This window comes from Petaurus breviceps, unplaced genomic scaffold (assembly GCF_028583685.1).
Source record: "Petaurus breviceps papuanus isolate PSGF00001 unplaced genomic scaffold, PetGlider_PUasm1.0 90808, whole genome shotgun sequence".
In the NCBI taxonomy this organism is placed as follows: Eukaryota; Metazoa; Chordata; class Mammalia; order Diprotodontia; family Petauridae; genus Petaurus; species Petaurus breviceps.
This window is the reverse complement of record NW_027187349.1, coordinates 11,196,880-11,209,622: the sequence shown is the minus strand read 5'-3', so window position 1 is coordinate 11,209,622 and position 12,743 is coordinate 11,196,880. Positions and strand designations below refer to the sequence as shown.

At 37.7% G+C, this 12,743-nt stretch overlaps 1 protein-coding gene across 1 annotated transcript in view; it reads left to right on the top strand.

Moving 5' to 3' along the window:
• The window catches only part of RPS6KA2 (ribosomal protein S6 kinase A2), a 308,664-nt gene that overhangs the window by 165,456 nt on the left and 130,465 nt on the right, over positions 1 to 12,743 (top strand). The window contains exons 4-5 of the mRNA XM_069070411.1: positions 6,548 to 6,628; positions 8,542 to 8,621. Coding sequence (XP_068926512.1) covers positions 6,548 to 6,628; positions 8,542 to 8,621 — 161 coding nt within the window. The remainder of the gene's footprint in view (positions 1 to 6,547; positions 6,629 to 8,541; positions 8,622 to 12,743) is intronic.

Here is a 12,743-nt window from a genome sequence, read left to right as displayed (position 1 = left end):
ATATTGAGAAGAAATATAGACTATTCGCAGGACCAGATAGAGAACTGTCCCTCAAATGAATGTGATGAGAGGACGTGTTTGAAGGAAAAGCAAAACCGAAGTAGCAAATGCTGGAAGGCATTGTAGTCCACAAGCTTATTTGCATGTAACTTTTTTAGAGTTTAACTGAGGTATTATAAATAAAGTAACTGGGAACTATGGATTAACTAGATAAGGACCACGGGGCTCATACCTGACAGAAGGTTGGATTTCTTGAGTTTCACCTCATAAGGTAGTGATGAGTTACTATCATAAGGAGATTTTGATTTGAAGCATGAAGACGTGAGAAACAAGAGAAGAAACTCTAGGCCAGCAGGAGAGAAGAAGCTAGAGGGAGAGAAAGACAAAAGAAGCAGGCAAGTAAGCAGGACACAGGAGTAACCACACAAAGCCAAGGACAGAAGATGTAGTGATGGGAGAAGCTGCTTTCCAGGTTAGACAGCTGACACTTCAGATGCTTTGCTGGGAGCCTCCTGATTAGAAGAGAGGCATTGCTTTGCTCACCAACTGGAAAAAGAGGGGAGTCAGATAAGAAAGCTATAGTGCTAATTGGAGGAAAGTTGAAGCCTGCTATTGTACACAGAGCTGTCTAGTTAATTGCCTTCTAATGCTGACTACAGTTTGAGAGAGGGGAAACTTCTCAGGGCTACTTGTTTCTTCTTCACTCCCCTCTATGGTTTGAGAGGAGGAAAGAGGCTCAACATCTCTTTTGCTCTGAGCTGTGATTATTGGGAAAGAGGCTCTGTTTCACTAGATGTTGATTGAAGAAATTAGAATCCTGTTTCAGAAAGAGCTGGCTGGGATTATATCGTCATGTAGACAGCTAGCCTGATGAGCTATGTAATGTAATAACTTAAGGGAACTACTTGTCATTGAGCAACTGCTGTGGTGATGCTTTCTTTTTTTTTGCTAGTGTAATCATTTCTCATCATCTTGTTAAGAGTGTCTGTGAACTAAAAGAGCTTGTCACTGTTTATCAACTGGAGAGCAGAAAAGTCTTTGCCCAACAGACTAGTGAAATCCAGAAGGTTATCAACTGTTAGAGAAGTAGTTTCTTATGGTACAGAATGTTCATAAAGGTCCTTGAGGCCTATAATTCAGAGTATAAGTTACCATATAAATATGTCATTCTTTATATGTCCCTTCCTGCTAGGTTTCTTTCATTCTATGCCCACCCTCCCTTAGAGACACTGTGTTCATTGGTAGGAGAATTTCCCTCAGGTTTATCCGTGGGCTGTGATGTTCTGATAATTCCTGATTTTGTCTTTTCTTATATAAATGTGATATCTGATTATTCTTGCTTTTCCTTTCTATTGAGTAAATGTTATAATTATTATTACTTTTGTCTTACCTTTGAGGGTTTTTTTAACATTTAAAAGTTAGTAGTGTCATGGTTTCAGGTTTGAGAATCACATGGGGGAGTAAATGTTATAATCATTACTACTTTTGTCTTAGCATTGAGGGTTTTTTACATTTAAAAGTTAGTAGTGTCATGGTGACAGGTTTGGGAATCACATGGGGATGATTCTCAGGAGCCACAGTGGCAGGTGATAGAAATATATAATCTTACACCATGGTTAACTCTAGGCCCCTAAAAGATTTGGAGTTAGGTTAATGCAGCAAACCCTTTTGGGGAACCAGAGACATGTCAGTGAGTACAGGTTAGGTGAGGGAATGATGGGGGTCCACAGAAAGGATGGGGGTCCACAGCAAGCCTGAGAGATACTAGAAAGAAGAGATACCTGATCACAGATATGATATAAACTTTCCCCTTCTTACTATAAAGCTTATCCATATTTCTTATCTATTTGTCTCCCATTTTTTATTAGTTTTTATTTGGAGAGTACCTTCCTGATGTTGCCACTGAGAGCTTTACCTGGATGAGAACATGTTTTTCTCTTTTGTGAAATGAACAGGCTACAATGATTGTCATTCTCTACTTCTGAAGATATTTCCTTAGTTGTTCACATTAACAGTTGCTACTAGCGCTTAAAATCCATCATGGTAGGTATAATGTATAGGTACTTTGTGATTGCTTCTGCCATGTGGCAGGGGTGTAGATTGTGGGGCGTGGAGGAGTGGGGCAGTATCTTTGCCTGGTCTAGGTTACAGAGCCATACAATCAAATACAAAGCACATAGAGTTTTAGAACTATGATCCTATGATGCCGAGTTTAGGTGTTTATAATATTTCAAATTATATGGGGAGGTAACTTGATGGAGAAAAGTACTCTAATGAACAAACTAGGATATTGATATGAGGCTTTGTTCTTGGATAAACATACTTGCTTATTTCTATTAATGAACTGCATTAATTTTAGAAGATGAAATAATAAAAATATTCTCTAATTAAGAAGTACATTTACATTTTAATATGAATGTAAAGTTAATAATAAACTTTGAGCATTTAGAAGTCACATATTAATCATTAATCATTCAACAGATTAATCATTCAACAGAACATTAATTTAAAGCCTAATTATGTACAGGAATGGCAGTGCATTGCAGTGAATAGAAAGCCAGACTCAAAGTCAGCAAAAGCTGGGGTCAAGGCCTGCTCTGCACTTGCATTGGCTGTGTGACCTTGGGGAAGTCATTTCATCTCTCAGTATGCGTAGACAACTTTAGAACCATGTGATCTGTAGAACAGTTACCCCTCTGAATTGATAATTTCCATGGAAGTAATTCCATAGGCCAGTGAAATCACAGGTCTGGATCAAAAATGTCCTAAGTTCTGGGCATATAAAAATTGTAGAATCAAAGATTTAGAGCTGAAGGGACCTTGGAAGTCATTGAATCCAATCCCATGATGTTTCAAATGAGGAAACTGAGGTTACACCTAGTAAGTGGCAGAGACAAGATTTAAATTCAGTCTTCGTAACTCTAAGTCTAATTTATTCTTCAATATGTCATGAGATGAATAATGATATAGTCCTTGCTCTCAAGTAGCTTGTGTCTAATGGGCAGACAGGACAAGGATGTACTCCTGAAGATCTGTAATCTCACTGGTGGGGCTGTTTCCTCAATGGTAGAAATCACTACCATGCATGCCTACCTATCCTATGCAGCTTGTATTCCTGTCTTTGCATAAGCTCACCACAAAGGGTTCACCCAATATGTGAGGGACCTTCCTCAAGTTCTCTTGATATTGCATGGCTGCCAGTGGATCCTATGGCCTTTCCATCAGTTATCATCACACACTGAGTGACTGGCTCATGTTTTTTCTGCTAATATACTCCTTTGATGAACTGTTTTTCTTGGAGTCTGGGTCTTCCTGTTATACACAGGCTGAAAGTATAAAGGCTATTCATGGTCCCAAACCAACTACTGATAAGCACAGGACCCTTCACCTGCCCCATTTCCATCCTGGGCCAGTTTGCCCCTCCTTAGGTATCTTGGTAGTCCCCCTACTCCCAGGGGTTCAGCATACTGGTACCAGACTTAATGCAGACACCCAATCAACTTAGTCCACTGTAGTTCAGAAGTCCTGAGTTCAAGTGATCCACCAGCCTCAGCCTCCCCACTAGCAGGGATTACAGGCAGGTGTCATCAGCTCCAGCATGATGGCATTATTTCTACTGTTTCTCTTACAAAACTCCTTATTAGCAATGTGTTGTAACCCTGTTCACACTCACCATGTAACTCTTCACTGTACTCTGCATGAAACTCAGAAAGAGACAAGAAAGAATGTGAAAGGAGGAATCCATACAAAATGCTCTAGCAATTTTTTAAGAGAAGAGAGATTATTTTCAGTTGTGTGGATAAGGAAAAGATTCATTCAGGAGTGGCAGCTGAAATGCATCCTGAAGGAAAAGAAATATTTCACCAGATGGAGATAAGTAAAAAATGTATTGCAGGAGTATGGGGTGTCTTTTATGAATGACAGGAAGAGGGAAATGACAGGGTGAGTTTGAATATCAGCTATTAATCTAATGTAGCTGTAAACATACATAAAAGGGATTAATATGAAGCAAGGAGGAAAGGCAGGTTTGAGTCATATTGTCAAGGATTGTAAATATCAGACTTTGGGGTTACAGCATATTTTATGCTATATATAATGGAGAGCCACTAATTACTCTTGAGCAGGAGAGTAACATGGTCACACAGGCCTGTACCATGGGAAAGTTTTTATGGATACTGAGTATACAGTGGACCAAGACAGGTTGACACCTCTGCAACTCATCATCTTAGTTGTACTTGAACCCAGGGTATCTTGGTATGGGGGGCCAAATCTAACAGATTATTGAGCTTGTTTCTGAGTCCAGAGTCTTGTGACTTGCTCCGAGTTCAAGGACTCGTTGAGCTACGTCCGAATCCGGACTTGTTGACTTGTTCTAACCCGGGAGGGTGCAAAGTTGCCTCTGGACAGGTGTGCCGTATCTTTCCCCAAGAAGAATATTTGGCAATTAGTATCAAGAAATATTGCTGTGTCTCCTACAAGCAATCTGGGCTTGCAGGAAGCCACTTGGTAGTCAAGGTCTTTTGCTGCTGTCTATGTTTAGCTGAGTGCATCTGTGAGAAACTGGTGCTCACTGTAAAACTTTCCATGTGTAAACAAGGAAGACATATAGCCAACTATACTACTCCATTAAACCATCATTGTTATACAACTATGCTTGCTGGCCCAACTCTTGTTTACCATCTGTCGTACACCATCAGTTGCTGGCATCTTGGGTTTATCCACTGCTTCAGGCTGCATCTCTCAATAATGATGAGGATGAGGATGACATTCCTCATAGCACTGTGAGTTAGGCAGTTTATCTCTAAAGACGTACCTCTTTTCTGATTATAGCAAGCCTTAGTCCTATCTCCCTTTTTCTCTTTCACTTTACCTAGCTTTATATAGCTTAATGGTATAGATCACTTTAAAAGAAATAATATACTAAAGTACTTTACAAATGTTTAAGTGTTATATAAATGTTAGCTGCTATTATTGATCTCATAATTTGGTATATCATCGATCATCATTAAGCAAATATTTTATTTAGCATCTGCTACATTCAGAATGCTACTTGAAGGTAGGGGAGATACGAAATTTAGAAAAGACATAGTCATACCCACAGGAGGGCAAATAAGTATTATTCTATTTTTGCAAGGAAAACCTGAACAATTGTGGAAATGGCAAGGTGAGCTCAAAATCTATAGGTCCCATGCTCTTGGCTCATTTATTTTACAACTGTGAAATAAATAAATCTATTCACTAGATAACTAGATGATGTCCAATGTTCCTTCCAACCTTAACATTCTATAAACCTCTGATCTCTATGATCCATTTTGGGAAAGAGTACCTTGGGAGGGACAGGATCTTGGTCTATCCCCTTTTCCTGGAGTTTGTCTTCCCGCAGCTTCCTACCCTATCAGCAGCCTTCCCTTGCCCTTCTACCTACATTCCCATCAATCTCAACATCTTATTGCTTATTCAGCAGTTAAGGTATTTCTAAAAGTGAATGAACAATGATTGTAATTCAGTAGTTAACTCAAAGAGAGATATTTGTGAATTTTTCAATAGGAAAAGATGGTAAGACCAGACTGTATTCCCCAGCCGATAGAACAGATTTTGAAACACAATTACTATTATAATGAATAGAAAAATCATCTCTAAGCTCAAGGATCATTACTCTAGAGACAAAAACATAGCCAGTGATTTAAAATTGTATTGTAAATACAAATGTTCAACAAGTATTTTTAATTCTGAACCCAGGGCTCAGTCTATAATTATTTTGGGTAATAGTTTCCACTCATAACCCTTGCTTCATTAAATTCTTTCCAAACTAAATTACCTTTATTTTTCTTTTTTTTTTATAATCTTTATTTTTCTCCCCCAAAGCATTTGTCATCTGTGGGTTCAGGCTCTACAGACTACCTCTCCTCTAGCTGTTACAGTGCCTTAGTGTAAATGATGCATTGTCCTGTCATCCAGGATGTTATGAATAGAATATTGTAGCAAGGAAACGGGATACCTGAGTTCTAGTCCCAGGACTTCCCAATAATTAACTGTGTTACTTTGGGCAAGTCATGTAACCTCTTGGGTCTCAATTTCCTCATCTGCAAAATGAGTGAATTTAACTGCACAATCAGCCCTGAAAAGCATGATACTGTTATTTAATCTAGGGGGATTCTAATAATGAGCTCTCAGGCTTGAAAAGTAGGGTCATTACAGATTATAGAAGGTCTTGAATGCTAAATTACAGTGGTTAGACTTTATTTAAGAGGGAAGAGGGAATCTTGAAGGATTGAGCACTTTGCACATGGCCCAATGATGATCACATATGGCATGCATAAGGGAATGATTCTACCATATCAAAGTGTAAGAGAACACTTGATTATGTGGTTTAATTATGCTTTTGACTATGGATTTATGTAAACCTCTAAGTTGTCCTTGTTTGGGGAAGTGGGGCTGGTAGGGATATTTATACCTTTAAAACTGGATGCATCTAACTTTGTTCCTTCCTTTTACATGAAAAGTTTGCTTCCTGCCTTCTGAAAGTCTTTGTTATTGTGCTTTACAGTTCGAGATCGGGTACGATCAAAAATGGAGAGAGATATTTTGGCGGAAGTGAATCACCCTTTCATTGTCAAACTTCATTACGGTAAATACAATTTTTAAAAAGTAACAAATGATTGTAAAGACTTAAGGCAGATTACTCCAAATAAAAGAACTATCAAAAGGTAAAAAGAGAAACATACTAGTTAATCCATAGAATCAAGCTCTATCTGATAGATTGGTCTTTCTATCTAACTCTCTGCTTCTAGCCACTTCCCCTTTAAAAATACACAATGTCCTATTTGTTACAGCACCTTTTAAACGACATTTCTTTAAATGGGAACAAGTAAGAATTGAGAAATCAATTCTTATCTTGTCTTGTAAAGTTCTTATGTAACCTAGCTTGGGTGATTTCAATATTTGTTCCTGTTTTCATAAACAAATGAAATGTCAGAGAGAAAATCATAATGGGCAAATGATCCAAGGCCCAGTAATCTCATAAATTAATTTTTGTGTTTTTCTTTGCCATTTTATCTTGCCTTAATTAGGGGAATTTTTACATTTGGAAAGAGAAATTGCAAAAAAAAAATTGATATGCCTAGAAACACAAGTGATGCGATATTCTAGTTACATTTTTACTTGAGTCTTAAGGATTCTCCTTTTTTTGAGAGCTTGGCAGTTACTTAGGGCCTGCAATGCTGCGAGATAGAGCAGAAAGACAAAAACTTATAAGGGAATAAAAATTTGAGGAGATTACTAGTGAAACTAAAATATAAATGTAAAACAGAAACAAAGGACTTTAAGGAGAAAGAAATGGAGTCATCTTTCATCTAACAATACTATCTAATAATTTCTTCTTAAATTGATCAGAATAAAAAACTGAATGTATTTATTTAGAAATTCTTATAAATCGGGGTGGCTAGGTGGTGCAGTGAATAGAGCACCGGCCCTGCAATCAGGAGGACCTGAATTCAAATTAGGCCTCAGACACTTAACACTTACTAGCCATGTGACCTTGAGCAAGTCACTTAACCCCCATTGCCCTGCCTTCCCCCCTCCGAAAAACAGATAGATAGATAGATAGATAGATAGATAGATAGATAGATAGATAGATAGATAGATAGATAGATAGATAGATTCATACAAATCCAATCCAAACATGGTAATGCATGCTTGTAATCATGGCTACCAGGAAGGTTGATCCCTCCACAAACTCTCACCTAGTTCCGGGTCACCAAGGAAATGCATTTGCAGGACAGTTGACCATAGTTGATTGTGCTGTCTGCTGCCTGGAACACAACAAAAAATAATTAGTCACACAGAGTGTTCTGACTCATAAACTAAGTTTCATTAGCATGGTGCCATAACCAGCTGTGCTAACCAGTCCCAGATGCTTCTGTAAAAGAAGTAACAAAGTGATGTCCAACACAATTATAAAGAACACAGTCCTATTGAAGGTATAGGGAGAAACATACTATTCTCTATCTAAGGTCTCTTCTCACTCAGACTTATGTTTTAGCCTTAAGTTGTTGCACTCCTAAAATGTTCAGAGCCTTTACCATTTAATGTACTTATCCAATATATCAGAATATATTATATATTTATCAACAATATTGAAATAAAGGTTTATTGTTAAACTTAAATCAACTAGTTATATTCCACATTCCCCTCATTCCTGCTCACACCGTTCTCAGCACCAGTAGTAAGACAGGTTCCTTTGTGATGAAGAGAAAAAGGAATAGGAAATAACAAAACTCTAGACTAAGAAAAAAAAAAGAAAAAGATGGTAGAGCTATTAATTTTAGACCATTTTTTTCTGTTTCCTCTACCCACATGTTTATTATCCCACCTGAGTTCCTGTACCTTTTCTGGAATGACTCAGTTTTGTAAATGGATGTTATTATGTTGACCAAAGAGAAACTTTTAAGTACAAAGAGACAAGTCAGAATGAATGAGTAATGTCCAATCCAAGGATACCTTCACCGCTGATGACTTGTCCTACCTTCTTTCCCAATACAGCCTTTCAGACAGAAGGAAAACTGTATCTAATATTAGATTTCCTCCGGGGAGGAGATCTTTTCACCAGACTCTCCAAAGAGGTAAGCTTGTAAGCTGAAAAAGATGTGATAATAAAAAAATAAAAAATAAGTTTCCTTCTTGAATTCAGGTTAGTGCTGTTGGTGATGCAGGAGAGACCTGATGACGTGAATTTGTTTTATAAGGAGACTGTCATGGGGCAATGCAAAAAAGACATGAAATCTACAATTGCTGAGAGACCGTGAAGTAAATAACTCCTGTATGGCTCTATACAGTGAGAGTGACAATAATTAGACTTTCTCTAGTGCCCTTCATAGAGAAGTATGAGCTTGTTATTCTGATTACTATCTGAAGCTGTTTTCAAATTGCTTTGTGGTCGTTATTGAAAGGATAATTTGGAAACAAAGCTTTGCTACCCATGCTGAGTGAAAGTCCTTAATCACACCTTATTTTCAGGAACATCTATTCAAGTGCTCCACAATGGAGATAGAGGGCCTTTGTGTTTGTTAGTAATTCTCAATATGATAACAATAACATTTCTATAGCTTACTTACCTATTTTAGCTCTAACTTACTATGTGCTAGGTGCTATGCTAAGCATTTACAATTATTATCTCATTTGATCCTCACAACAACCCTGAGAGATAGGTTTATTAATTATATTATATAATAATTATTATAATTATTTCCATTTTACAGTGGAAGAAACTGAGGCAGGCAGAGATTGAGTGACTTTCCTAGAGTCACACAGCAAGTACATGTTTGAGGCCGAGTTTAAACTCAGGTCTTTCTGACTCCAGGCTCAGAACTTAATAACATTCAACAGTCAGTCACTTTAAATGGAATATTTTGCTACAGTGGAATGAACATTGGATTGTCAGAGGACCTGGGTTTGAATCCTGGCACTGTCACTTATGACCTTGTGACCCTGGACAAGTCATTTAATTGATCTAGGCTTTAATTTTCTCATCTATTAAACAAAGGGTTGAAGTAGGTGACATTCCTGTACTCTTGCAGATATAAATCCATGACTGTATGATCCTTCTGTTCCCTAATTAATCCAGCTTCTTGGGTTGAGTTGAAAGACATGTTGCATATTAAAGCTCAGAAAAATCACAGAATTTTGCCAGCAATAATGACAATGCTAATGCTTATAGTCATCAGCCATCATTTATTAAACACTTACTATTCTCTATATGGAAGAATTAGTTGGTGCAGTGGATAGAGTGAGCACTCAACCTAGAGTCAGGAAGATTCATCTTCCTGAATTTAAATCTAGCTTCAGACACTTACTAGCTGTGTGACCTTGGGCAAGTCATTTAACTGTGTCTGCCTCAGATTTCTCATCTGTAAAATGAGTTGGAGAAGGAAATGACAAACCACTTCAATCTCTGCCAAGAAAACCCCAAATGTGGTCACAAAGAATTGGACATGACTGAAAAATGACTGAACAATAATATTTGCTCTGCATTGTACAAGACTCATATAAGACAAATAATTAAATACTCTTTACTCCCAAGGAGCTTACTGAGGCAACTGATTCTATATGTAGTGTGAAGGTGGCTGAGGCTGAGGTAGTACCCTGGACAGAAATTGGGAAATTTAGGAGAGGGAAGATAATGAGTTAAGTTTTGAACCTATTAACTTGAGATGTGTCTGGAATATCCAGTTGGAAATGCCCAACAAGCAGTTGATTAACACAGAGCTATATAGCTCGGGGGAGAAACAGAGAGGCTGAATATATGTCTATGAGTCACATGCATAAAGATGATAATTAAATCCATAGAAGCTGATATGATCACCAAGGAAAAAGCATAGAGATAAAAAGGACACAAGTTACAGCTTCAAGGTACATTCAAAGTCGGGGGCATGATATGAATGATGAGTCAGTGAAGGTGATGGATGGGTTGACTGGGGAAAAAAGAATCACCTTATTATCACAGATTGTAAGAGAGTGGGGAATGTTGTAACAGGGTTTTGAGTTGAAGAAAAAAAAAAGGAAAAAGGTCATATCAATAGGCCTTGATTTCCTCAGTAAACAAGAGACAAGAAACTCAAAATCTTGTGGAAATAAATGTTGAAAACTAAAAATAAATATATTCTGGAAGAAAATAAATATTATGGAGGAGAATATGCTCCTATACCCCACCTACACCAGGATTCCAAGAAACAGAGATGTGAGGGATGGAGTGCTTTCCAGGAAGGCATGAAGGAGGCTGGGAAAACTAAAGAAATATGAAATAGGATGTTGGTTTGGGGGACAGCAAGCCATCCACTTTGGCTGGAACATAAAGTGCATGAAGAGAAGTAATCTGGGAAAAAAAGATGAAAAGGGACTTGTGGTTGAAATGCTGATGTGATAGATTGAAGAGGAACCTAGTCACTACAGTAAATATTTGACGTCAAGTAAAACAGTATTTTTTTTTAAAGGAAGGGGAAAGCTATAAGAAATGATGAGCAGGCAGACTTCAGAAAAACCTGAAAAGACTTATATGAACTGAGGCTGAGTGAACTGAGCAGAACCAGGAGAACATTGTACACAGTAATAACCACAGTGTTCGAGGACTGACTTTGATAGTCTTAGCCTTTCTCAGCAATGCAAGGTCCTAAAAAAATTCCAAAGGACTCATGATGGAAAATGTCATGCATATCCAGAAAAAGAACTATGGAGTCTGAGTGCAAAGCAAAGCAGACTATTTTCTTTTTTGTTTTGTTTTTTTCTTTCTCATGGTTCCTCCCATTCATTCTGATTCTTCTATTCAACATGACCAATATTTAAAATACATCAAATAATTGCAAGTTAATCTAGAAAAAATCTTTTCAGAAAAATAGAGACCTAAAATAATTTTTAAAACAAACCAAAACAAGAAACAAGATCCTCAGCTTATCAAGGGGAAAACGCAGAGGTAAGGGACGCTTGAGGGGGAAAAATGTTCGGAATATATTCTAAAGGGAGTGGGATAAGGAATCAATTAATGAGAAGTAATAGGATTGTCTTATATCAGTGAGGACCCAGTTGAGGTTAAAATGATAAATATGTAGTATCCCCAGTAAGAGAGGAGAATGGTCAAGAATCAACATTTTAATAAAATACTTTGGGTTCAATTTGTATTTCTGATGTTCTCTAACCATAATTTTAGTTATCAGACTATGGGTATGAGATCTTTGTTTTCCACCCAAGTACTTCCACATTGTACATCAAATGACTGAATCTACCCAAGTATTTTGTGTTCAGTCTGTGTCCCACTAAATGAAACTTTGTCCTTTGCACATGCCAGCTGTTAACAAGGTATCAGTTGACCTGTTTTGTGTCTATTACTATCCATGGATCACTTAGAAACTGCAAGTTACTGTAGGTGGCCAATCTTGGCTTATTTTTTTGTATGATCCCTTTCTGTGATACCATATGTCCACAAGCTCTTGAATAATAGCTAAGTACCTGACTGAAAAAATAGCAAAATGAATAAAGAAACTGCCTGTGTTGGTGAAATTAGACATATAACTGTGATGGGGAAGGTAGTAAACAACAGTTATACTATCATATACAGAGAGATAAAAGGGACCTTGGAGGCCTTCTAGTCCTATGTCATCATTTTTCAGATGAGTAAACTGAGATTGAGCATAAAGTGATTTACTCAAGGGCACAGAGGAAGTAAGCACCAGAAGTGGAAATTAAACCCAGGTCTTCTCACTCTAAAACTCATGTTTGTTCCATGGTCATGTTCTTGATTTAGCTTAGCTGAATGTTTACATTACTCTTTTCCTCAAATAATTCATGAAGTCCCAGGAAAGTATGACTTGCTATCTTGTATTGGTACATCTAAGGTGGATAGACCTTCAAGATTTTTGGTGAGGGCTAAGAGAGAAGAATTAGCCCTGTTATTTCTTTGGTGTAAAGTAGCTCCCAGAGAAAAGCTTCCTCTTTTAATATAGTTCAACACTTTTTCCACAACTTGTACTCTTAGAAAGGTGCTTAGAACACTGTAAAGGAAGGACAGAGGGAGGGAGGACGGAAGGGAGGAGAGAAAAAGAGAAAGAGAGGGAAGGAGGGAGGGAGGGGGAAAGAAAAAGAGGAAGAGAGGGAAGAAGGGAGGGAGGGAGGAAAGAAAAAGAGGAAGGAAGGAAGGAAGGAAAGAAGGAAGGAAGGGAGGAAGGAAGGAAGGAAGGAAGGAAGGAAGGAAGGAA